The sequence below is a fragment of the Lycorma delicatula genome, chromosome 6, assembly GCF_047948215.1.
Source record: "Lycorma delicatula isolate Av1 chromosome 6, ASM4794821v1, whole genome shotgun sequence".
Lineage (NCBI taxonomy): Eukaryota > Metazoa > Arthropoda > Insecta > Hemiptera > Fulgoridae > Lycorma > Lycorma delicatula.
The window spans coordinates 4361114-4388789 of NC_134460.1; the positions used below are offsets into that span (position 1 = coordinate 4361114).

General features: G+C 31.1%; 1 protein-coding gene across 1 annotated transcript; it reads right to left on the reverse strand.

The window, feature by feature from the left end:
* Positions 1–430: 430 nt before the first annotated feature.
* On the reverse strand, positions 431–27627 carry Arpc1 (Actin-related protein 2/3 complex, subunit 1A). Its single transcript, XM_075368500.1, has 8 exons — positions 27341–27627; positions 26630–26781; positions 26100–26208; positions 25714–26004; positions 12071–12249; positions 11878–11981; positions 9358–9538; positions 431–2499 (listed from the first exon to the last, which is right to left on the reverse strand). The coding sequence occupies exons 1-8, from the start codon at positions 27405–27407 to the stop codon at positions 2461–2463; spliced, it is 1122 nt and encodes a 373-aa protein (XP_075224615.1). The 5' UTR covers positions 27408–27627; the 3' UTR covers positions 431–2460.
* Positions 27628–27676: the final 49 nt, after the last annotated feature.

The window sequence follows — 27676 nt, forward strand, 5'->3', positions numbered from 1 at the left end:
TTGTGTTGCCTAGTCCACCTTAAAGTCCCAGTCTTGGATCAACAAATTCGTTTGGTCCTATCAAAGTTCTTAAAAGTACTAAGTTTGGCAACAATGAGCAAGTCAAGAATGAGGTGAAAGAATGGCTTGAACACCAAAGTGAACAATAATTTACTAGTGGAATAAGAAAGCTCACACAGAGAAAGATGAGACAAGGATCTAAATGTAGCCGGGGATTAAATAATAATTTCTCAATAGTCATCTGTCTCTTTAGTTATTGAATGACTTTTGTCATTAGTAAATTGTTGGTATTACTTAAGTATTACTTAAGTTGGTTTACTTAACATCAACCTTTCTTAGTATTATTTTAATATTTATATTTATTATTTTAGTATTATTTTAAGTTCATAGGAATAACAGAAATAAAGCTTCACTAGTTTTAAAATTTCATACTTTATTTAAATAGAATTAAATTTTATGAATTTACTGGTAAATTTTATAGAAGAACTAGAGAAAATTTTCACGAATCATCTAATAGAACAAAAATATGTCAAAATATTACTGGTTATACTTAACAAAAACAGAAGGAATAAATTATCATTAAAATATATTTATATGAAATAGAATTAACTGGAATATTAAAATACAATATTATTAAAATTATTATATTCCTACTATTTTCAAAGCATACAATAATAAAAAAAAATATATAACAATACAATAATACAGGAAGACATAAAATCTTAAAGCAAAACAACAAGCACGTAAATCTTTGTTAACTATTTTATGAAGAAAAAAGTAAATTAAACTCACAAATACAACAAAAATATGAATAAACTATAAAATTATATTTACATACTTTTAAAATAGATACTCCTTTATAATTTATTATTACTTATTAGAAAAAAAAATTAATTATTTTTACATTAGATTATTATTTTGTGAGTGACAATCCACACTTACCTCTCGATATAAATAAAACCTATTAATTAATTATTGAATGTTACAAATAAAATGATCAAATAATTAGAAAACATACAATAAAAAAAGAAATAATAATCTTTTTTAAAGCAAAACCAATAACATTAAAATTAAAATAATTATAATATAAAAGTAACAATAAACACAATATTGTATGACCTAATATCATTATTATAATTGAAGGGATAGTGAGTATGGATAAAGATGTTATGATGTACTTAAAAAAGAAAAAAGGATAGCTAATTTTTTAATATATTAGCTCATTTGACAATTTTGGGTAAAAAAATCTAGATAAGTACTTAATTTAAAAAAAAATTAATACATTTAAAAAACACCATAGTACTTCTCAGTGATCAAATGATCTTAGAAATAAAGTTCACTGTACATCCTGATAATTTACAACCTGACCTGTAATCTTTGATTCCAAGTAAATATTGCTCATTTTTATTACTGTTTTTATGGCAACAATTTGCAATACAGAAGAAACTGAGGTTATGTTTCTTTGTTGATACTAAAATTGAATAAAGATGAGACTAAAAAAGTTATTTTGTTGTATTCATTTATATAATTTAAATTTTTTTATCTAATTCAATTCACAAAAAATATATCAGATTTTTAATTTCTCTGAATTTAAAAATATTACTTGTAAATAGACTACACTAAAAGTTAGTCATCGTCTATTGAAGAAATATACTTTTAACACAAGAAAAAATCTTGAAAAATAAGAATAATGCGCAGAAATCTTTAATTATTGTTTTTATTCACACAAGATACAACTGTATCTAAAACTAGGTATAACTGCAAAATAAATAGGTAGCCTAAAACTGATGCCACTAAGCGACTAATCAAAAGGATGTGTAGACTTACAAAATGGAATAATAAGATCTATAACCATATAACTGTTCGTTGCCTTTTAAAAGTTATCTTTCAGATTTACTTTATGAAATCTGAAAATAATGTTACTTTCAATTATATCTTAAATGAAAATTAAAATATTCCGGACCCCCCAGACACTGATGCAATATACAAAACACAACCTAATAATGCACAAAAACCCAAACTAATGACTAGGTTAATAGGTTAAGGCCTGTTAGGCCTTTATTCCTTCTGAAATTTTAATTTTTAAATACTGGAAAGCAAGTTATTCTGGAGAGTTGTGCGTAAACTACTCTATTCAGAACCACAATTTAACATCAAAACATAGAAAAGAGGTACATAAACTACGTTATACAACTATTCTGTTAAGTGATTAAATAAAATAATAAACACTTAAACCTTCATTTGACTCTTCAAATAAGAAGACCGATTTAATTGTCATACAGAAAAAAAATAAAAATTTGTTGTTTCATAACAATTTCATCCATTTATATCTTCAATTATTATAGTAATATTTTTAAGTAGTTTCTCAATAAATAATATAATTTAAATAATGGTTATAATTGTTTTTTTATGTATAAAAAAAATACAAGACAGTATAATTATTAATAATCATCTTTTTCGTTAAACAATCTTTAATCCTTGAATTGCACCTTCTAACGACTGCAACAAAAAAAAATTTAACAGTGACAATAAGTATAACTTATTATAAACTACAAGTTTACCTTAAATTTTACAAATAATACTGATTTTGAATTTATTCATCAGGCAGTAATAATTCTGTGAAAAAATTGAATCGTTAACATTTTACATTCATGTTTTTCTGCAATTAGGATTACTTTCTAACAACTATACAGAAATCATTCAAAATTATTCAGATAAGCTACTGACGAATAAAATAGCCGAAGGAAAGAGTAATTAATTTAAAAGATTGTCCATCCCAATTTAAAATTGAGTACATATTTTTATCCTAATGTACTTGCATTCTTTTGTATAAAAAAATGTTTCTATAATAATGTAACCAAATTATCCTTAATGTTTCAATCTTGTAAGCTTCAAAAGCAGGAATTTTCAAAAACATAATTAAAAACTAATAAATATAGATAAATAAAACTTTGTACATAACTACAGTCAATTCCAGTTTATTGGGACCAAACAGGACTGGAGCATTTTGGACCAATTAAACGGCTGGCTGCCCTAATAAACAAATTTGTAAATTGCAGCACATAGAAACTGTATTGCATTACACATTCTACGTGCAAGTTCTAATGATATAAATAAAAGGTATGATATACTGCAGTTGCAAAGATTTAATGTGAAAACCAAATTCTAAATCGGTTAATATAGTTCAAAATACCTGTTCATGTAGCCTACTGTACAGTACAAAAAAAAAAAACTGCATGTAGTAAAGAAACTAACTGAAAGAAAATGACTCCCTTCAGACAGATGATAGTCCCTTCAGATCTCAAAAGAAAATTAAACATTTTTTCTGTTAAATGTTTAAATAGAATAGACAGCCATGCATACACAACATAAAAGTCTTAACCTGATTATTTTCTTTGAAAAAATCCATTCAAATTGCACTGCCGTTTTAGTTTTTTATGACAAACAGTCAATGAAATTTGCACAGATTTTCAACTCCAACTGCGTTGAAAAGTTGCCTTCACTTTGTTTCAGCATAAAAAACCATTGATGTTCAACAATAGATTTTTTTGTACTTGAATCGTAACGTATTGTATTTCTTCTTCATCTTCATTGTCACTGGTTTCATTCGTTGTGTACTCCATGTGGGCTGGAGTTTTCTACAACAGCGATGTCACATTCTTCATTTTGTACACATTCAATATTTTTGTCAATCTGCACAAATTCTTGATAATTGTTAACTTCCAGTTAACTGCAGTAACATGTTATCATCGTGTTCCTGCATATTTTCTCCCTTTTCTTCTGGGTTAGAAAAACCGCAATAGGCAAAACAATTTTTTATTGTGATTTTACTTACTTCTCTCCAGCTGTCAGCTACGAAATGAATTGTTTGCAACATGTTGATTCTTGTACTTACTTCTCTAGCTGCAAGGCCTAAATTCAGTAAATTTTCTTCTATTTCTAGAAGAATGTGGTTCACTGACTTACATTGGTAAATAGACTTCATATTTTTTATAATTCCCATGTCAAATGGTTGGATGAGACTGATTATATTGGGCGATAGAAAATCAATAGAAATGTTTTTTAAACAATTTGGAAGCGGATGAGCAACACAATTGTCAATCAGTAGTATGATTTTCTTAATTTTTTTCTGCTACTCGACATCCCAATTACTAAGCCATCTTGAAAAAATTGTGCTCGTCATCCAAGCATTTTTATTACATACGTAATGTACCGGTAAACTGTCCATTCTAGACCATTTAAAACGAGGCTTGGCAGCCTTCCTGATTACAATGAGTTTTCATTTGTCATTTCCCAATACATTAGCATAACAAAGCACGTTAACACAATCCATCGATTTTTTGGATCCAGACAACATTTGATGTTTGTAGCACAAGGTGTAGCACGATAATACAGTCCTGTTTCGTCACCATTATAAATTTCACTGGCAGAAAAATTCTGGAGAATTTTAGGTAGTTTGATAGATTTCCATAAAGCAGCATTTTCTGTATCAGCATTCAATTCTTCATCATAAGCCTCCTCATATTTTATCTGATTTCTCGTTTTGCAAGAAGATAACTAGCCATCCGTTGCTTTAAATTCATTATTATAAAACCTTTTGGTAAAATCTTTTGTCTTGTCTGTAAGCATTGGACCACTGACACTAACATCTTGCAAAGTTACAGTGGCAAATCATTCATTCAGAACTTCCTCAATAAGTGGGTCCTTTCCATCATGTTTTCTTTTAAGAGATGTTCCATGATCCTTGAAAGCCCATTCTTGGAGCATTTTATTTTCTTAGAGCACGATATGAGTTATTGTACTTTTCGATATACTGGCTAGTTCCAATAGATCATGCTGTCTTAAGTTAGGCGGATACATTTTTATTTTGTCAAGAAGCTTTATTTATTACCCAATGTCATATCGTTACGTCCCATTTTAACTCATAATTTTAAAACAAGTAGATTAACAAGAAAATTTGATAGTTTAAAGACATTGATACAGGCCTATGCATAAAAATGTTAAAAAAATATGTAAAACAAATGGAAATAGAAAAATCAAAAGCTATGACAGCAGATAACAAAACAACCAGACAGTAAAAAATAGTGTGTTACACCCTTTATTGGTGAAATTAAGTTTTTCACACTCGTGAAATAAAAAAACTAGAGGAACTGGAAATACAAACATTCAATGTACAGATACAAAAGACAACAAACCACAAATTACAAAGCTATTCAGTGGGTATGACTCACTGAAATGTGTAGAAACCATAATTTTCAATGGATTTGTTAAACATCTATCACATCACAGGTGATGTCATGTGCAACAACAAACTCCTTCTTTATTATGTGTTTGTTATGATAATAATGTTTGTTGTTATGATTAACATTTGATTGATTATGTTTGTTATTTGTTATGATTAATAGATTGAAGCATCATTACTGCAGTTTATTTGTTGGAATGTTTACTAATTCTATCCTGCACCATTATCTAGCCACATAATTCTCAGAACCACAGTTCTCAAACCACAGTTTGTTGTTCACCGCTGGCCTGTATTCGTTTTTAATAAAAATATACATTGGAGGTTGGTTTGAATAAGCAGCATTGTGGACTAAATAAATTAAAGTACTTAGTGTAAAATCTTATTTTGTTTTTGTTCTTTAAAGAACTGTCCCAAAAAACCGGCTGCACCAATTAACTAGCGGGCCAATTATCTGGAATCAAAAGTATACATATTCATTGAGTTAAAAAACTAATGAAGTTTTTTATGCAAAGATATCCAGTCAAAGTCAGGGTATCATTGAATGGTAAAGGTGATAATTATTGAAGGAATTATCTGAAATTAAATAATCGAGCAGTTTTATAATCAGTAAACATCAACACATAAGGTAGGCTAGAGTGAAATTAAAAAAAATACTTTGTAAGTGTTACAGTTACTTAGACATATTATTTTTAAACAAATGTTTTGTCTTTTTTTATTGTGTAAAAAAAAGGATTTTTACCATTTTTCTATTATTATGGTTTATGATATGTCAACAATATTCCTGAACATTTTAAGCCCAGAAGCTTGCCAATCAGATAACTTGGTAGGCGCTGAGAACTTTCACCAGTTCAGAAAAAGTGGTTTTGAGAAAAACATGTATAAAATTCATAAATGTCACTATTACAAATAATTCTAATCCTGAATCCAAAGCCTTGTTCTGATTTTGTATAAAAATTCACTTCTGGCATGTCACATTTCTCTTATACTTCAGTAATGTTTTCAATACATTAAAAACAAACATGAAGTGTACAATATGATACCCATATAGTGACCTGGAAATCTTTATTAGTTTTTAATTACTTTTTGCGAAAGTACTCATAAACATAACTCTACTTCTTTCATAAGTCTATTTCTACAAAACTGTTGCTTCTTTTATAAGTCTATTTCTGCAAAATTATTTTTTTATGTCCTGGACATTAATTACTTGCTCTTTTTCCTTTCACACTCTATAATATGACATTGTGAAATTTTGTGGCATAGCTGTTTTCATAAGTTGTATCAGTTTTTGGCCATCCCTAGCATTCATCATCTTGAATGGATGTATGACCACGTTACGTTTAAATTCAGCAACCCACTTTTTTAATATTGAAAACAAAGGGGAGGAATCTAACACTTTTTGTATGATTGTCGGGATAAAACCTTTTAAAACAAAGTACTTTATCAAGTTTTTTTTATGCCAAAGGAGGGGAAATCTTTAACAGACACCATCTGCTTGAAAAGACGGTAGTGTCGAACTCTCACTGACTAAAACCCCTTCCCCTCTACAACACATGAAGACTGGATCCGCCACTAACATAACACAGTCTCCAGTGGGAATCGCAAGATCACCTGTCAGAAAAAGAGTGTGGAACTCAGCAAAGTCCCACTGGAATTGACAGAACATGTACATCCACATCCAAGCATAACTCAGCCTGTCTAACCTAACCTAATCTTTTTTAACCTACAGGACCACAGTCAGGTATTGCTTCAGAGGATGAGATGAATGTTCTGTAGGGTGTGTCAAAATGCCATGCCTGACATGAATATGAACCCAGGACCTCTGGATGAAAAGTTGGAGGTCTTGAAACTAGCCTATTCTGGCCTAATTTAATCCAACTGACACATATGGATGCCCCCCACACCACCTCAGACTGGCACCCCATCCTATTTTCGAGCCCCCTTCCCCAAAATGATGCTTTTCACCATCTCAGAGACCACATTCTTCTTCTCGACACTAGCAAGCATGACACTGATTATTCTGCTCATGTCTAGTGAGCCCATTACCGCCACAAACCACACCCTTGAATTCGTCCACCAATTCCACATGAAGATTGATGTTCGACATCATTCCATAATTGGGGCACAAGTCATCTTCCCAGCATTTCCTGGTGAATAGATATGACCTGAGCAGCCATGACCAAACAGCAATTGATTAAGGAAACAGTCTAACTCTCCAAATCCCCAACTACTCCGCAGCACCACTGTTACCAGCACTTTAATTAACCTGTATGTCAATCTTCCTTTATCAGATTCATCCCATCTGGATTGACACCTACCTAGAAGAACATCATAAGATGAAGCTATATCCTTCCTCCCTGGTAACAGTTGTTTCTGAACCATGCAAGCAAGCGTGTATTGGCAGAATACTTGCGATAACAAACATAACTTAAAAGGAGATAGTTCTGTACCCTGAACAGATTGCTTGAGGGTCAGTCTTTTACGCTGTGTGTTCTAAGCTCTTAACTAGGCAGGTGCTCCATACACCAGGATCAAGTTCACGTGCTGTTTTGAGGATTTTGGCCCACTCACGTTGCTGAGAAGCCTGCTCAGTGCAGCTACTGTCTTCCCTCCTTTAACCATGGTTTCGATCATATGTCTCTTAAAGGAACGCCTCCTTTCCAACCATACTCCAAGGTACTTCACTGAAGTAAAAGGAACTTTAGAGACGTACTTGAAAGGCAATGTGCCCCGATCACCGCCTTCTGGCCATGACCAACATTTAGTCTTCTCTGGAAGCCAGTTCCAGTCCTTTGAATACTAGATCGTGCATACTGGTGGTGTTCTTTGGTGGTTGGGTTTCAACTAACCACATGTCTTGGAGAAGTTGACCTAAGTTTGTTCAAGGCTATAAATTTACAGGTACAGTTATGTTACAATGACAAGTCGCTATGACTTTAATTGTTGATGCGACTATAAATAAAAGTATTATTTATTAACTTCTAGTCCTTTCGAGCAGCCAGTGTTTCAATACATCTATGGCTTCATTGCCCCTGTCCATCATATGCTCAGTCCTACCCACTACAACCAGAACAAAGTCATCAACAAAGGCGACCAGGGCAACACCCTCAGGAACCAATCGTAGACAACATTCCACAATAGGGGTGACAGCACAGATGCCTGCAGCAGATCCTGATCGATCGTAATAATCCTGATAGCTCTGCCATTAACACTTGATGCAATGATTGCCCTATGGCAGAGATAGAACTGAAGGACCCACCTCAAATAGACGTTGACCATCTTATCTGCAAGTGACTCAAAGATCGATAACAATAACAGACTGTTGAAGGCATTTCTGATGTCAACTTTTTTAAGTTTAAATATGTATTTTATTGTTTTTTAGAAAATTATCAAAACCTGTTTGCTTTACTCAACTGTCACCAAAAAGTAACTAACGCACTTATTTGAAATTTCACAGCATGCCATTTAAAGGATCATACTTGACAAACATCATTTAATCATACTTGTGCAATTTCTGTGTCAGGCTGAGAACTTTCCAAATGATTAGTAAATTCATTTAGATATCAATGCTACCATTAGCCAAATTAATATATTGCTTCCAAAATAAAAGTTGATTAACAAAAGAACTATGTACGCACAGCTTGCTGTAATATTTCAACAGGAAAAATATAAAACCGGTAAATCTCAAAACAATAAAATATTTTAGAAACTACAATATTTTAAATACTCTAGGCTTAAGCGTCTATAAATATTTTGCATCATATTGCTACTTTGGTTTGTAGCTTAATATTATCTAAAAATGCTGCTAACAAAAACTTACAGCACATTATAGGTAAATCTTAATTTAAATTAAAACATAAATAATTAATAGGAATTACTCTTCATTCTACGCACGAGTTTAAACAATTTATCATATTACAATCATTTTTTCATACTCCTAGCCAGTTTTAACCAATTAAGTCAAACCAAATAAAGAAAAAAAAAAATCAGGACTGGATGCTACATAGAATTCATTAACAAACAAAACAGGATCCTTTCATTACTTCCTTTAATTTGATAAAAAAAAAACAGATTTCCAAAATTCTTGAGTAATTTTTTATTTAAATATTTCAAATTACCTGTAAGTCCCACAGAACTAATTGTCCATCAGCTCCACTAGATGAAAACTTTTTTGTATTGCCTTTAGTACCTTCATACAAACAAAGACATGTTATTGCATTTTGATGAATAGTTTCCAATTCTGTATCATTATTTTCAATCCGAGCCTGTCTATCTAAACTCTGAAACTTTTTCATTGCACTGTAAAATAACATGTAAAAAAGTAAATTATGTATCAATAAATAAATGACAAATTTATAATTAATGAAATTAAGTACATAAAAGGAATGAATACCTGTAATAAAGAAGACATGGTTTAAAACAATTCATCATTACCAACTTAAATTTATATTCATCTAAAGTAACTTAACAGTCAAATAGCTGGTTTGAACCTCCACCAATACTAATGATCATCAGTTATAAAATGGCTGGGTAGTACTAATGAATGTAATACCAATAGTTAGAGAGATATTCTCAGTTCCCTTTCTTAACAGGAATGTAAAAAAAAAAAATGTCTCATATATAATATCATGGCATCCTCGAATAAAATAATTTGGAGGTAAAATAGTCCTTCAAACAGTGACTAATTACGAGGAGGTCATCAAGACATTGTTAGAATCACAAACATGCAATGTTAAATGTTAATGCAAGAATTTTTTTATTTGTTCGTTTTTAATTTTTTTTAGTTTTCTCTAATATTTTTGCTTTCCAAGTTGATTACAGAAAAAAATAATTACAATAAAGAGCAATATCATGCAAGGCCAAATTTTGAATAACTGGTTACTTGCATTTCAGGGAACACTTTCAGATCTCCGGGATCCCCCCCCCCCAAAAAAAAAACTAGGACAAATTTATAAGTCAATAAATTACTTGCAATGCAGCAATAACATTTATTAAACTGAAACTTATAAAATCATTTTTCAACATAGTTCCCTTGCATTTCAGTGCAATTCTTCCATCATTCCTAAAGCTTCTTTAAGCCCTCAGAAAATAATGTTTTTTAATGAGCAACTAGCTACATATGACCACTTTCTTCATTTCTTGGTCAGAAGTGAATTGACAGTCAGTCAATATCTCTTTGAGAGACTCAAAAAGATGACAGTGTAAAAAAAACTATATTTTCGAAGAGTTTCAATTCTGACAGTATACAGATGGGCATTGTCAAGCAAACAAACAATGCCTTTCAGCAGGTTTTCCTTGATGTTTACTATGAATATCAGACTTCAGCTTCTCAAAAAGCATTTCTGAGCATCTTTTCTGAGAATTTTTTACTGGGCCCCTTTCATGATAATGTTCCAGCATTAAGCCTGCGGTCAAAAAAAAAATTGTTAACATCAATTTTCCTGCTGACAACTGACTTTTGAAATTTTCTATATAGGTGACATTTGATAACGTAGATTGCAATAAAATGTTTAACATTTTAAAAAATTTAGAGTTCAAATATAGAGATAGAAGAACAATTGCTAATATGTACAGGAACCAAACTGTAACAGTAATAATCGAAGAACATAACAAAGAGGCCGTAATAAAAAAGGGAGTCCAACAAGGATTTTCCCTATCACTTTGCGTTTTAATCTTTAGACAGAACTAGTAGTTAATAATGTTAAAGAACGATTTAGATCCAGAGTAACAGCGTAACGTAAAAAGATAAAAATGCTATAATTTGCTGATGATATAGTAATTCTAACTGAGAGTAAAAAAGATTTAGAAGAAATCATGAATGGCATGGATGAAGTCCTACGCAAGAACTACCACATGAAAATAAACAAGAAAAAAATAAAAGTAATGAAATGTTGTAGAAATAATGTAGATGGATCACTGAATATAAAAATCGGAAGAGAAAAGATTATAGAGGTAGAAGAATTTTGCTATTTGGGAAGTAGAATTACTAAAGATGGACGAAGCAGGAATATTATAAAATGCCAAATAGCACAGGCAAAACGAGCTTACAATGAGAAAAATAATTTGTTTGCATCAAAAATTATTTTAAACATCAGGGAAACATTTTTGAAAGTATATGTTTGGAGCATCGCTTTATGTGAAAGTGAAACTTGGATGATCAGAGTACCTGAGACGAAAAGATCAGAAGCTTTTGAAATGCAGTGCTATAGTAGAATGTTAAAAATCAGATGGGTGGATAAGGTGACAAATGAACAGGTGTTGCGACAAATTGATGAAGAAAGAAGCATTTGAAAAAATATAGTTAAAAAAGAGACAGACTTATAAGTCACATATTAAGGCATCCTACAATAGTCGCTTTGATATTGGAGGGACAGGTAGATGAGAAAAATTGTGCAGGCAGGCACACATTTGGAATATGTATAACAAATTGTTAGGGATGTAGGATGTAGGGGGTATACCGAAATGAAACGATTGGCACTTGAAAGGGAATCTTGGAAAGCTGCTTCAAAACAGTCAAATGACAAGACAAGAAAAATAATTAAGAAAAAACAAAAACGGTTATAATTCAATTTAATTATACATTACCTGGCATTTAATTCACATAAAGACACTAAAATAATAAAAAATCAATTAACTACCTTAAGCCACCAGCTTCTTTCTTCTGAGAAATATCTAGTTTGCAAACAAATTGCAACTGTCCATTTTCATCAACAGAATATAACATCGGACAACATCCATGACCCTGTAATAATATAAATATATTTTATCATAAATTTAGAATAATAAGGAAAAACTAAAAATATTTTTTTAAATAGAAACAAACGTACTCACAGCAACAACAATTGAATTCTTTCCGATCCAAAAACAGTTAAGAAACGGTAAAGATTCAGTACGTAGTTTACAAACTGCATTATTATTTTCTGCATCAGCAACACATATAGAAGCATCATGACTCACCCAACAAACTCTATTACCATCACCAGAAAAAGATACACTATGAATCCAACCACCTGTCAAAAAATAATAACTAAATTAAATATTGTTGATATAGATTTGTGGATAATAAATAAATGTGATGTCTAAATTCATAATATAAGTAATTAATGTTTTATAAATATATATGATAAAAGAGAAACAAATAGCCTTTATGACATAGAAATACGTGAAAGATAACGGGAAGTGCAATCAAGACAAATAAAATTATATTTCAAAGACCTACATTACAAAATGCTAGAGAGAACAGTCTTAAAAATGAAGTAATCAAGAAGGAAATTAAAAGTATAACTTGTTCATAGAGAAAAGAGTGAAGGAAGGAAGGAAGTGGTTTTATTTAACAAGGATATAGCTGGAAAGAGGCAAGTGGATCAGATTTAGCAAGCCTCAAATTTTATTGACCTTAATGAATTGCATTAAAGACAATAAAATTTGAGGCTATAATAGTCTATCCATATTAATTTAATATTCTACCACTAGAATTTTTTTTTGTTTTTGCTTTGTAACACAAAAAATATATATATATATATGTAATAAAATATTAAATATATTTAAACAATTATAATAAAATATTATTATAATTGTTTAAATTATATACATAAATACACCTGTATAATTTAAACAGAAATAATATTACAACTACCAGTTACACTCAGAATAAAAAGGTAACATCACTTACCTAACTGTAGCATTTCTGGAATGTCACTCCAACTTCAACAGTCAAAAATATAAATTACAAAATAATTTAAATAAAATTAAATTAAAATGAATTCATCTTATGTATATATTATGTTAATAAATAAACACCTACATTATGTACCATGGCATGTTTGTGAATGGTATTTTATATTGAATCATTTAATTATATCAGGTCTTCCAATTTAAACATTGTACTATTATAGTCAATTAACTTATTAATAAGACTACATTTATCTTTATATTTACTAATATTTCTCCCACATATCAATTTCTTTGTTATTATTTTCTAATATTTCCAAATTATTATAAGTATCAGTAATTTTATGTTTATTCTTTAACCTCTTGCTGGTTTTATTTTTTTACATGTTTTGATGTCATTTTGAATCTATTTTTTTTTAACTTAAATATTAATATTTTGAATTATTATGACAAAATAATTGGAAAAAAACATAAACATAATGCATGAAAAACACACTGTAATTATTTTAAAAATATAAACCAACTATCTTTTTATCACAATATTACAACAAAATTAGTCATTTTCACTTTTTAGATCACCATTCTTTATTTAAAGTAACAAATATTTTAATCTTACACTTACTTACACTAACTTAAATTTTTATCTTTATTTATTCAAAATGAAGAGTTTTTTACAGTGTGAAAAATGTTGAAAGAAGTTGCTCCACAAAGCCTTACATCACACTCTGTGCACTGAAATCTTGAACAACAGCGTATTTTTTTTTTTTTTTTTTTTTTTTTTTGGGAACAAACAATACACCTTCGTGTATCGCGTTATCCTTTTTTCCAGTTGTTGGAATACATTTGGGAGAGTGGTATACTTTCAATCGAAGAGAATCACCATCATGTGATGCCTACTTTTTTTTTCTAAGTAATGATTTTTTAGAATCGCTTCAACTAATGCCTCCCCCTAAATTGCAATGAAATATATCGGCCTCTACTTTTCCTATCCAAAACATGAGCATTAAATATGCACATGCTTAGTATATACCTAAATTCTTTTTTATACCAAACCTTCTGACATTTGCATTCTAGGGGGTATGAGCTTAGCATTTGATCTACTCTGTCAACCCCACCCGTGTATATTATAATTATTTATAACTGAAGGAATCATTACATTTTCCCCTTTCTTATTACTTCTACAGGTTCAAGTTTATGTTCAGCAGATAAACACAAAACATCTCATTTGTCACACCATTTCAACAACATTTTCTCCATTTTTTTCATGTAGATCAATCATTACATTTTTTGTAGTTTCTGCTTTAGGAACTCTAGGGACACCCTTCTATTCTTTCTTGTTGTTCCTACTAGATCAGTATTCTGATTTTTCAAAACAGAAGCTAATTCATGACTACAGTAATAATTATCTGAAAAGACACAGTAACCGTTACCTACGAGATTATTCATTAGAGTAAGTACAACATTAATTGTGTATCCATAATTTGAATTTTGAATTATTTCTGTTTCCTTCCCAACAAAAACAATAATTTTATAATATATTCATTCTGTCTTGAATTCAGATAAAATGTTAAGTTTTAATTCCAAATCAAGCCCTATTATATAAACTGTACAAAATTCAATCTACCTCTCCATACTAACAGGCTTTTAACAATAGCAACTTCTCTATCTGGAATATAAAGAGTCCAAAATCTACTGTTCACATAATCTAAAATAGGTCTTATTTTATGCAGTTTTTTTGTTATTTGTGGGTATATTTTCATTATTAGTAAAATGTAAAAACCTTGATAACAACTTTTGGCAATTATGGGACTTGATACTGGGAAAACCAGGTGTAGAGAAAACAGGTCTACTTGTAAAATACCTCTCAATTTCAGGTTTCCAAATCAACCTGTGCATAATGTAAACAGCAATCAAAAGAAACATTTCATTTTGTTAATAGGTTTCCTACTATGAAACCTTGAAAACTGCTTTAGATGTTCATTGGACAGAAAATTTTCAGCATACATATCAGTTTGATGAACAATTTCATCAACCAGTTCATCAGTTATAAATAATTTCAAAATACTGAATACATATCATTTGGATCTTCAATTGTAACATTCACACCTGTATGTCCAGCGAAATTAATGGGTTTACAGCTGAAGTTGGACTCCGGGTAACTTACCCGCTCAATATTGCTAGCATTAGGTACACATACATCACCATCAATTACACTGGGGTCTTCAACCTCCTCCTTAGATTAAAGTAAATGAAAATCATCATCACTGTCTTCACTATCAGACTAAATTCTCAAACACTCTATAAATATCATTCTCAGCTGCTGCAGACGTCATTGTAAGAATTTTTATACATGAAATACCCAATCTCACATACACTAATCCAATCTTCCACCAATTATTTATTTATTTATTTAGCTTATGGCACCAAAACACAATACCAATTACAGTAAAAAATTATAAACATTTAACAAATTAATATAAGCAACTGATTCTGGAGTCGCCATCAGGAAATCTTCAGGATTCCCTTCATATGCTGTCCTAGGGGAAACTTCTGTGATGTGTTTAACAGTTCGTTTTTAAGCACATTCACTAAAAGGCGTTGGTGTTTTACCCCGTTTATACAGGAAATAGGCGCACCTACCATGCTGAGTTCGTATTCTATTTAGCATTGACCATGTCTTACATGGCAAGTCAAAACCCAGCGGCTTTTGAGTAATACATGGGATTTGGTTATTGTGCTTTGTCGTCCATTCTTGACGCCAAGCGTCAGTTAGGTTAAATCCTTCCTCTGTGGCAGCAATTGCTGTTTTGATAGGTGGCTTTCTAGATCGAAAGGCGACCACAATTGGCATCCTCAATGTCCTCATGTATTGGTAGGTTTCAATTGTCCATAATCGTCTTGTACTCTCTTACAAGAGCGTTCATATGATGCAGGTTTAGGGATGGTATGTGGCTCAATACCAGGAGCCATTCCACAGGAGTAGACCTGATAACCCCGGCAATCATTCTCATAGTGTTATTAAGCTGAGCATCAATTCTATGAACATAAGGGCTGTTAAGCCACACTGGCGCACAATATTCAGCAGCCGAGAAGATGAGGTTCAGAGCTGATGCACGTTGTTCCACAAAGCTTATGTATAATGTTATTTCTCGCTTTCAATTTCTCTGCAGTTTTCATTAGGTGCTCCTTAAATGAAAGCGTTCTATCAAGTATCATGCCTAAGTATTTTGGCGTCTTATTGTGAAAGAGCCAAGTATTCTGGAATAGAATTTTAATCCCCTATTAGCAAACTTGTTACTCAGATGAAAGTGTGGCACCTCTGTGTTTTACTAGCATTTGGTTGGAGGCACCATCTCCAGAAGTACCTTCCCAGTTTCTCCAGGTCAACCATCAGGACCTCCTCTGACTCTTCAAATGATCTACATTTTGCTGTTAGCACCCAGTCATCAGCATAAGCCATGCTTTTTACATCTTCTCTCTGGCATGTCTGGAACGTAGAAACTGAAAAGGAGAGCTGCAAGTACCAACCCTTGTGGCAGACCGTTCTTGAGTTTCCTAGGTGAGCTTATACCGAATCCCATGATAACTTGGAACATTCTGTCATCCAACATGTTATTAAGGAGGTGAGCTGTTAGTTTGCATGGGATTACACAGAGGACCTTATAAATCATGCCTTCTCTTCAGACAGTGTCATACGTGGCTGATAAATCAACAAATGCAGAAGAGATTTTAAGATTTCTTTGGAACCCTGCTTCAATGTACATTGTGAGCGAGAGAACTTGGTCGGTGCAACTTTGTTTAGGCCTAAAGCCTGCTTGTTCAATTGATATAACATCAAATATCCTCTGACAGATTCTGTCGCAGATAAGCCTTTCTAGTAATTTATATGTCACTGATAGCAATGCTATATGCCTGTAGCTCTTAGGTAAGCTTGCCGGTTTCCCTGGTTTTAAAATGGCTACTACCTTTGATTCCTTGAACTCTCTGGGTACACTACCGGTCTGCATTATGTTAGTGAAGAATCTGGCCAATAAAATCTTTCATACAAGTATAATCAAAATCAGAGTAAATAATGTCACTAGAAAATTGTTAATACAACCATTGGATAAGTATTTAGAAATTCATTATTCACTACTAGTAATTCATAATTATAGTGTTATTTTTTTATGAACAAATTTTAGGTTCCCTAATAAAAAATTTTAAATAAAGATTTTACTAAAATCAGACACGTAAAATATAACTGAAAGCCATCATATACCAATAATAAAATAACTCACATACACTAATAAAAATATTCAAACAATAAAATTCAAAAATAATCATACACTGAATATGAACGCCACAGTAAAAATCTTCACGTGTTACATCACACAAACACAAACAGAAGTATTTGTATCCTCATTCCTATGAAGCATAGACTAGTTTAAAAATGAATACTAGCGCTAATAATGGTTAAATAAAGTACTAAAAGCATATGTCATAATATTATGACAAAAACGAGCATCATAATATTACAACAACCCTTCTTATGAACATTGTGACCATCGTAATATTATGACAAAAACCAGGAAGGAGTAAAGATGTACAGTAACATTTTAAAATTGGATATTCCATTTTTATAATTGTTAAAAAGCTCTGGAAATCTTTTTATGAAGGATCTGTTGGTTTTACTTGAGTATATATGATCACCATCGTAACATTTTGCTGAAAAAATATTATACTAGTAAACATAGAAATAAATACAGACTTATAAATAAGCAAATTGAATGCGATAGTACAATGTCTAAATTGGCAGACCTGATATAATAACCAAATAATTTAATATAAAATACCACTCATTATCATGCCATGGTAGAAAGGAGGAGTTTTATTTTATTGATATAGTATGGGGTGGATGTAAGATATGGGATGCGTTTCAAAAAGCCTTTCCCATGTAAATGTCAACCACACCTTCACAAAGTGTAGAGTCTCATAATGGAAGATCTTAACAGTTCCACAGAAATCAAAAGGAGAATAGCAATGGGTAAGACAGCATTTAGTAGGAAAAGGAGTTTGCAATATGGGAAATTGAATTTAGATTTAAGAGATTGGCAAGATGTTTTATTTGGAGTGTTACGCTTTATGGTGCAGAAACGTGGACTATAAGAAAGGCCGGCCAAATACGAATTGAGCGAGATGTGGGTGTGGCATAAAATGGTACAGATCTATTAGCAGGATAGAGTAACAAATGAGAAGGTGCTGAGAAGAGTAAAAGAGGAAAGGAATATGTTAAATACCATTTTAAGCAGGAAAAGGAACTGGCTAGGACACTGTATGAGAAGAAAGTGCTTACTAATAGATGCAGTTGAAGGATTGGTAAATGGAAAGAGAGGAAAGGGAAGAAGATTTCAGTTGATTGAAGGTTGTGGAAAGAGGAAAATATACAGCAACAAAAACATTTGCACAAGACAGGAACAAGTGGAAAGCAACCATTGCAAGATGGCAAGATCTGTCCCATTGGCAGAACACAATGAATGAATGAATATATACATACTGATGAAATTTATTTTAATTTAATTAATGTGTAATTTATATTTTTGACTGCAGAAGATGGAATGACACTCTGAGTGCTACAGATATGCACCACGTTTACACAACTGACACTCAATAGTGCAAATGAATTATCCCTTTAATATCCGGTAAGTCAAAGTGGCTCTGTTCGTTGGTGAGATGAGGACTATAGGAACGCACTAAGGGACTGATGCAGGACTATGTAATTTCAATCGAAGACCTATGATCAAATTGCTCTGCGTCTTCTGCAACATGAGGGCTGTTTGCCATCGAATGTTTTGGTGTGCTAAATGGAAATCATAGACGACTTATGTCCATACCATTTCTCAGACAACTCTATCATCGGTTGTTTGGAGAAAGGTTCAGGACATATGTGGATTGGTACAATCACCACAGCTGATTGGACTGGAAAGGAGCGGAATCCTCGTTACCATGCCAATTAATGTCACGAACATGTTTGGAAGGTCATTTAAATCAGTTTCACTTATATCATCGTACTGTCTTGAGTTTATGAAATATAAATTGCAGGTAGAAAATATCCTGTTTGTGATTGGAGACTCACAAAACAAATTAAATATACTCTTTTGTTTTAATGAACTAAAGTATGTCTTGAATAATTATTGTGACACTTCCCCTGAAAATGATAACAGGCTTGACATGTTATCGCAGCTCCCAACATTACATCTTTTGTGTAACTATAATAGAATATTCCCTGACCAGGTATTTCCTGACTCTTGATCAGTAGCACTGGTAATTTCTACACCAAAACCTGGTAAAGAGTTAAAGTCAAGTTAGTCGCATCTCCTTGAACTACCCTGTGCAAGGTATGGAACAAATAGTAAACTGTTGTCCAGTGTAGTACCTTGAAAGAAATGCTCTAATTGCTTCTGAACAAAGTGGTTTCCACCAAGGTAGATCATCTATTGATCATGTGGTTGCCCTGGAAGCTGTTATTCAGAACCCTTTTTTACTTTGTCAATACCTGGCTGCTGTATTTTTTTGATTTTCAAAAGGCGTACAACATGGCATGGAGGAGAGGACAGGAATCTCCTTGCAATCATCAGGGGTTTCCCAATAATCGGTCCTCTGATTTGTTCCAGCTTAGACTATGGATGCGTGGCTTATTCATCCGCACGGGCTACTGCACTAAGGATGCTCAATGCAGTTCAGCATTCATTTATCCCTCTTGCTACAGGTGTGTTTTGCTCAAGCCCCCAGTAATTCTATCAGTGGACAGTGGTGAGCCATTTCTTTGGGACAAAACCAAATGATATTCTCCTATGTAGCTTGCATTATAGCGCGACCAAATTATATTATCTTTGATGCCGTGTTCTATAACCTGTATCTTAATCAACATCAGGAACATCTGAGATCTATTGCTCTGCTAGGCATCAGAGCTCAGCACATTTTCTTAACTCTAAATTAGCAATTACCTCCATTACCTTCTAATACTCAACATTATTAATGGTGGCCTTCTCTTGTGAATTATTGCTTTAATCTAGGTCAATATCAAAAAAAGAACAAGAATTTGATTTTCATACAAACATTTTTTTAATATTGTAAATAAGGTGAATCCAGATGCTATTGTTTATATGGGCATATATATATATACATACATTACCTACTAATACTCAATATTATTACCGCCCCCTTGGCGGCCTTTTCTTGTGAATTATTACTTTAGGCTAGGTCAATATCAAAAGAGGAGAAGAATTCAGTTTTCATACAAAAACGTTTTTTTAATATTGTAAATACAGTGAATCCAGATACTACTGTTTGTATGGGCATGTATATAAGAGGTGTATTCAAAAACAACGAGAATTTGTGTTTTTTGGAAAGAATTTTATTTATTCATCTACATTAATGTTTTCCCCTTCAAAATAGTCCCCATTAGATATTACACACTTATGCCAGCAATTTTTCCAATCCCCGAAACACTTCTGGATCTCAATCTTTGGAATAGTGTTTAGCTCTTTCAGCTATTTGCTTTTAATCTCATCTATGCTTGTAAAATGACAGCCCTTTACGGTTCTCTTTATTTTTGGCAATAGAAAAAAGTCACATGAGACTATGTCTGGTGAATATGGCAGCTAGTGTTGTTTTTGGCTAAAAATTGACGAACAAACAATTAAGTGTAAGCAGGCACATTATCGTGGTACAAAAGCCATGAATTGTTCTGTCACAAATCCAGGCATTTTTTTTTCAGATTGCTTCACACAAACAGTATTGAACTTGTAGGTAATACTCCTTATTGATTTTTAACCTTGTGACAAGAACTCATGATGCACTATGCCATTAAAATTGAAGAACACAATAAGCATAACCTTCACATTCAACCAGTCAAGCTTTTTCTGGTCTTAGTGATCCAGAATGCCTCCCCTGAGACAATTGAGCCTTAGTTTCGACATAATATCTGTAAACCCATGCTTCATCACCCATTATGACATGTTTCAGTAGTTCTACATCGTTAACTTCATTTAGCGACTCCTGAGCAACTTCCATTCACTGCTGTTTTTGTTCGAAATTCAACAATTTTGGAGCAAATTTTGCTGTCACACATTTCATACCCAAAACATCTGAAAAAGTTTCATAGCATGAGCCAATTGATATCCCAACATCATCAACAACATCTTTGATTATGATCTGGCAATCATTCATAATCATTTCTTTCACTTTTTTCATGTTTTAATCAGTTGATGTGCTGGGTCATTCGGAGCACGCGTCATCTTCAATGTCTTCACGACCTTCTTGAAAATGCTTATATCACTCGTAAACCCTTGCTTACTCATAACAGACTCAACAAAAGCAATATTTAACATTACACTTTATTCCATTCTTAAAGCAAAATTTAATACAAATTCTCTGATCCATTATTTATAGAAATAAAAAAACACTGATCATACCAAAACACGTGCTATCCTTTTGGCAGCTGACAACAGACTAATCATGTACAGATACTTTTCAGACATGTTTATGAATAAAACAACAAAAAAATTGCAAGAATCGAACTAATATAACCCGAGAAACTTCAATATTCTTGTTACTTATTGAACATACCTCGAATATATGGTGTTTGTCCATATTCTCCTCCATACTAACTATACCACAGAAAAAGTATATATAACCTAGCATTCCACCAACAGTACAGAGTTCAATTCAAATTCAGTACAGAATTTCCAAGTCTCTTACCTTATCTAACTTCTTTTTCATATTAAGAGCGCTTTCGAGGGTTTCTCTCATTGTCAGTTAATAAAAACTTTCTTATTTTAAAAATTAAAAAAATTGTCACATTATTTATATGTAGTTAAAATTTTTATAAAATAAACAAAATTAAAACTGAAATATTGCTTATGGCCAGCCAGACATACAGTACTATACTAACATTATTTAAATTTTACTTAATAATTTATACACATGAGCTGCTATCTATGGCAGTTTTGGTAAGAAAATCATCATCAAACTCTGTCTATATATTAATCAAGTTAAACTCTTATTTATATCTGTATATATAATACTTTTCTAAAATGTCTAATTTTTTATTGCTATTATCACATTCTTTCATAATTTCAATTATTTTTAAATATTTATCCAAGTCGGTGACTGAATGTTTATTAACTGTTAAATGGTTTACAAGATTAGAGAAACCTAATTTACTGTTTTTATAAGATCTAAAGTGTTCAGTAAACCTTGCCCTAAATGATCTATTATTTTTCCCAATAAAAATTTTGTTATAATTATTGTATGTTAGTTTATAAACGCCACCCAAATCATTAGTATCACACTATCATCCATATAGAATTTCAAATGTTTTATTATACGGTTGTATGGTCTGTATGGCAATTTATATTTTTCATCATTATAAACATTAATCAAATTTTCAATATTATTAGTATAGAAATACTTTATATAAATAGTAATCACCGTGTATATTATTTATAGGTATCAATGTTGTTGCATTACAAATTAAAATTTTTGTTTTTTATAAATATTATCAATTAATGAGGTTTATATCCATTTTTTACTGGAATGCTTTTTATAATATCTATTTTCTGCATCTAATTTTTCTTTATTATTCTGTGTGTAATGTATCGCTCTATTTAACATGTTTGTAAATATATTAATTTTGTGTGCCCAAGGATGATTCGATCTTTTGTTAATAGTTGTTTTACTTGTTGTTGGTTCCCTATATATGGACGTTATAAGTTTATTACTTTTATTAACTTCTATGTTAACATCTAACAAAATTATTTTTCTGTATTTATCCATTTCAGAGGTTAATTTTAAATTATTATGAAATGGATTAAGTTTTTTTTTAAATTATTATTAATGATGTTCATTATTTATAACAGGCTCATAGACTATAAAATTATCTTCAACGTACTGAATCCACAAAGTCATTTTCCTTAAGCTCATTGATTACAGTTTTTTTTATGTTTTCCATCATCCTGAAATGATGACCCTTCAACTTCAATATCAACTTAGAGAAAAGAAATTGCACAGAGGCTGTGGAAGTATGGGAATGTTTTCTTCCACATGATTGGGTGCAGCACCCAATCACGTGCAATGTCCGGTTCAGACTCACTGGAACTGTTTTTGAAGTCTTTCCCAGACATCTTTGTAAATGGCCCTATTAACTGTCTGTTCTGGAGGTACAAATTCTTTGTACACAATGCCACAGCTGTCTATAAAAAACTAATCAATGTTTTCACCTTGGATCTGCTCAGGTGCGCTTTCTTCGGATGAGAAGAAAGCGCACAATTTTGTGCGCCATTCCGAACTTTGCCATTTAGTCTCAGGATCGTATTCGAACACCCATGATTCATTGCCTGTTATTACTTTATCCAAAAAAATCAGCACACTTACTTTTGGGACAAACCTCATATATAATTCTAGTACTAGACAGCAGAATTTGCGTATTAATCAACAATAATTTAAAATTTATAAAACAACAACATTTTCAACAAATTCAAAATCACAAATTATAAAAACAATTTATTTTAACGTAATTATAAAAGTAAACATCAACTGAAGATGTGGGATCGTGCGAAAATTGATTCTTGGAATTAGTATGGTAAGTTTAACTTATCTATTTACTGTGTTTTAGTTTAAATTTCATTTAATATTAAATTTTATTACCACACCGGTCAATATGTTAATGAATAATTTGAATTTTCAAAAGAAAATATATATATATTTATTTTTTTCCTAGTAGATGATTTAACACAATATCAATCAATTTTTTCATGTCTCCTAAAATTTTATTTTTTATTTTTATTTATAAATCAGTACGTTTACAAATGTGTATGTCTTTCTGTACCAATGTTCATTTATAACTTAAATATCCTGGTAAATTTTCAAGTCAAAATCTGTAATATCTGCAAAGTTATAATGAAACAAAGTAGTAGATGAAGGTAAAATTCTGGAGTAAGTCTATGTCCCCTATTGCACAGGTTAGCAGCTGTCCTATCCTTTCCAAAACCTTTTTCTATTGGACAGAATATATATGAGAACGTAGTAGGGGAGGTATTACAATGGTTTGAGACTTTGTTCATTTTCAAGGAAATGGAGCATTTAAAATCACAATTGTTAATGTGGAAAGAAAACGAGGAAGTATGGACAAAAAAATAAAATAACACAATTTTATGGAAAATCTATAAAAATAAGAGAAATAATTTATCCAATAATATATTATACTATTGGTTTATGGTAAAAAAACTAATAAAGATTTTGAGGTCAATGTGTATTGACATTGAAACACGTTATCAGATGCATCAGCATTGGATTATAAACTTTGCGTTTGTTAATTTATTAAAAACATTGTTTAAGTGTAAGAAAGCAAGATAGCAAGATGAATTTTTATATAAAAGCAGAACAAGGCTTTGGATTCAATATCAATGTTATTCATGATTACGACACTTGTAAACTTTACACGATAATTTTATACAATAAAAAAAGACCTACAAATTTGAAAAAAAAAACAATATTTGAAAGTAGCCATAAATCAACCAACAATTAATTTTTTAATTTCATTCTAGTCCTTTTTACACACTGATGTTTGTTTACCAATTATAAAATTGCTCATTTTTTTTTATTTCAGACAACTCCTTCAATAATCACTCCTACCATTGCCTACCATATTCAGTGACAACCCAACTTTAGCCACAGCTCCTTACATAAAACCTTTGTTTTTGCTATCCACTAATTAAAAAACCTCTCCACTGTCAGATCAATTTATTGATTAAAAAACTTTGTAATCAATAAATATATAATTACATATACAAAAACTGATTTATTTATGTTTATTACATTTTTATATTTTTTTTGAAAATAGCCATTTTTGTTGTCTACAAAATAGAAACTCCCCTTACGTACTGAGCAAATCTGAATGTTTCTTTTACCAATATATTAAGTGAACTTCAATGAAGATTTTATCCGTAAATTTACACAAATAAAACTCCATCATTAGGAAGCAGTAGTAATTAAACAGAGAAAATATTTGAATTTATTATGTCATTTATTCTGCAGCCCCTATTAATGTTCTAAATCATTTCATAAGAAATAGCTATTTGTTACCATGAATTAAAAAAATAAAATAAATGAAGAAAAATATACAGTAAATTTTATTACATTAGTTTCTTTTTTTTAAGTAGCGAACGACATAGTTTTTCAAAGCAAGACTGTAATGTACTATATACACTATATAATTAAACCTCTATCTGCAAAGATCCAATTTTCAGGTTATCTTTTATGTCTGACATAAGACTAAGAACAAAGCAAAAGGACTTCTTGAATGGCTAATTATTTCAGCTTTTTCCCATTTTCTAAATTTATCCTTTTTTTTACCATGTGTGCAAGATTCCACATGAATGACATAACATGTTTTACTAAAACTTGACCGATTGACTAATTTTAATTTAAATTGGAAGTGCAATTTACAAAATTGAAATTTTAGTAATATCTGCTATGTCTACATTTGAAATGTTTACCCGTGCACTAACCCCCTATTAAATAAACAGCATGAATAATCTCCCACGAAGTTCAATTTTATTCAATTCAAGGCAACAGACACAACTGGTCATTAATGAAGCAACATATCCATTGAATACAATTGCAAACAGTTGTTAACACTTCAGGCCCCAATCATCCAATGTCATTAATTCAAATTCATTAATTGCAGACAGAAATTAATAAGATAAATGACTAAAACAGAAAGAAACTAATCAGCAAACATAAATGTAAGAACATAAAATTACCTCCACAAGGTGAATTATGAAACTCTGCAAGCATTTGTCCCAAAACTACTTTAGAACCCCAAGAAGTGGCTGGTGGTGGGTCTTCTATATCTTTTACATATGCGGAAAACACTCTAACTTTGAAATCAGTTGAACCTGCCACAAGCAGTATATTATTTGGATGCCAGTCAATTGTAGTAACTGTTGAACGTATTGGCTTTTTAATATGTTTAGAAACCCACCAATCATTCTCACCTTCAAAGTAACAAATAGATATCAATCTAGCACCAGAACCAACAGCAAACTTGTTCTCTAAACAAAACAAAAACAATAAAATATTTTATTAAAACAAACAATTCAGTTTTTTTATAATAAAATATTTTTTCACTTTTTAAGCAAATAAATACCTTTTGGTGACCATTTAACACATGTTGCAGCTCTATTAATTCTTAATAATACCAGAGTTGGTGTCCACTTTCCATCTTCTCCTTCTTTCCAAACATAAGCATTTCGATCCTGAAACAACACACATATCTTTATCAAAATTATGCAAATAAGCCATGAACAAAAACTAGGATAAAATAATTCTTTAAATTACCATTACACTAACTAAAAACAAATGCAAATGAAAAATTTATTATTACAGACCTAACCTTAAATTATGAATTTGCACAGATCAAGGCTCAAGAAGAAGTTAAAAGTACATTAATTACCTTAAGGTAATTAAAGTGTACATAAAGTGTTGCAGGGCTTATATAGCCCTGCAAGTGCTTTTGGTGCTTTAAATGATAGATTAGTGGATAGGTACAAATCAGATTTACGAATAAGTTATAAAAATAACTACATTATGAAAAGAAATGTAGAAGCCTCATCCAATTGTTTTATTAATGAAACCCAATAATAAAATAAAATTAAATTTAAAAAAAATGGTACTCACGGCAGAGCAAGTAACAATTCTATTTGTATTTGGTGCCCAATCAATGCCAGTCACACGTAAATCATGTTTATCTAAAATAGCGACAAGTTGCCAATCTTGTCCAGTTCTCTGATAAACATGTACTTCATGATTGTTTGGTGTTAGAGCTATCTCTGAAACAAAACAAAAGAATAATAATAGATACCTTATGCGTCGCAATTTGTTTTTTGGGACAAAGCAAAGGCAATCAAAAAATGAATCACATTTCAATTTATCTATTAACATTTTTGAGTCATCACTCTCAAATGTATTAAAAATGGAGTACTAGCACAAATTAATTCAAGACATTTCATGGATTACTTTAGTTAAATGTCTGCATGTAGGTTAGTATCTATTCCAGTAACAGAAAAATACCAGAACATGAAGCTAATACATATTGTATATAGATAAATCAAAATATTTAATACAAATCCTAAAACTGTACAGTCTACGATGAAATTTGCAAGTGAAATTAAATTAGTTTTAAAAGGGATTTAAAAAAATAGATAACCAAACACTTCTAAAAAAATATATAAAACTTAAATCACTGATAACATAATTAGGGTTAATATGAATAAAGATTTCAATTTAATAAGGAATTCAGTGAGTTACTTTATTTGGTACATATTTTAACAGTTACAACTTGGTGTTTACTAACCTAAAAGTACAAGACAAAATAATTTGATTACTTACGACTTCTATCTTTATTCCAAGCATGGCAAGTAATAGGGTTCACACCGAAACTATGCTTTTCAATCATATTTATAATAATGTTGAGTTAAAATTAATTAATAACCATTCATAACCATAGTAAGGCGTGTACTTCACAACAAAAAAGTTGCGAAACCTGCTGAGAGGAAACGGCAACTTACCACAATAAAGAACGAATCACACTACCTCTGAATCATAATCTTGTCTCGTGAGAGGAATATTACAATAGCTCCAAGATTAGAACTAATAATAATTGAGCTTTTATCAACTTATTCTTTTGTTTATTTTGATAGCATTCTCAATTAAAAGTTATTTAAT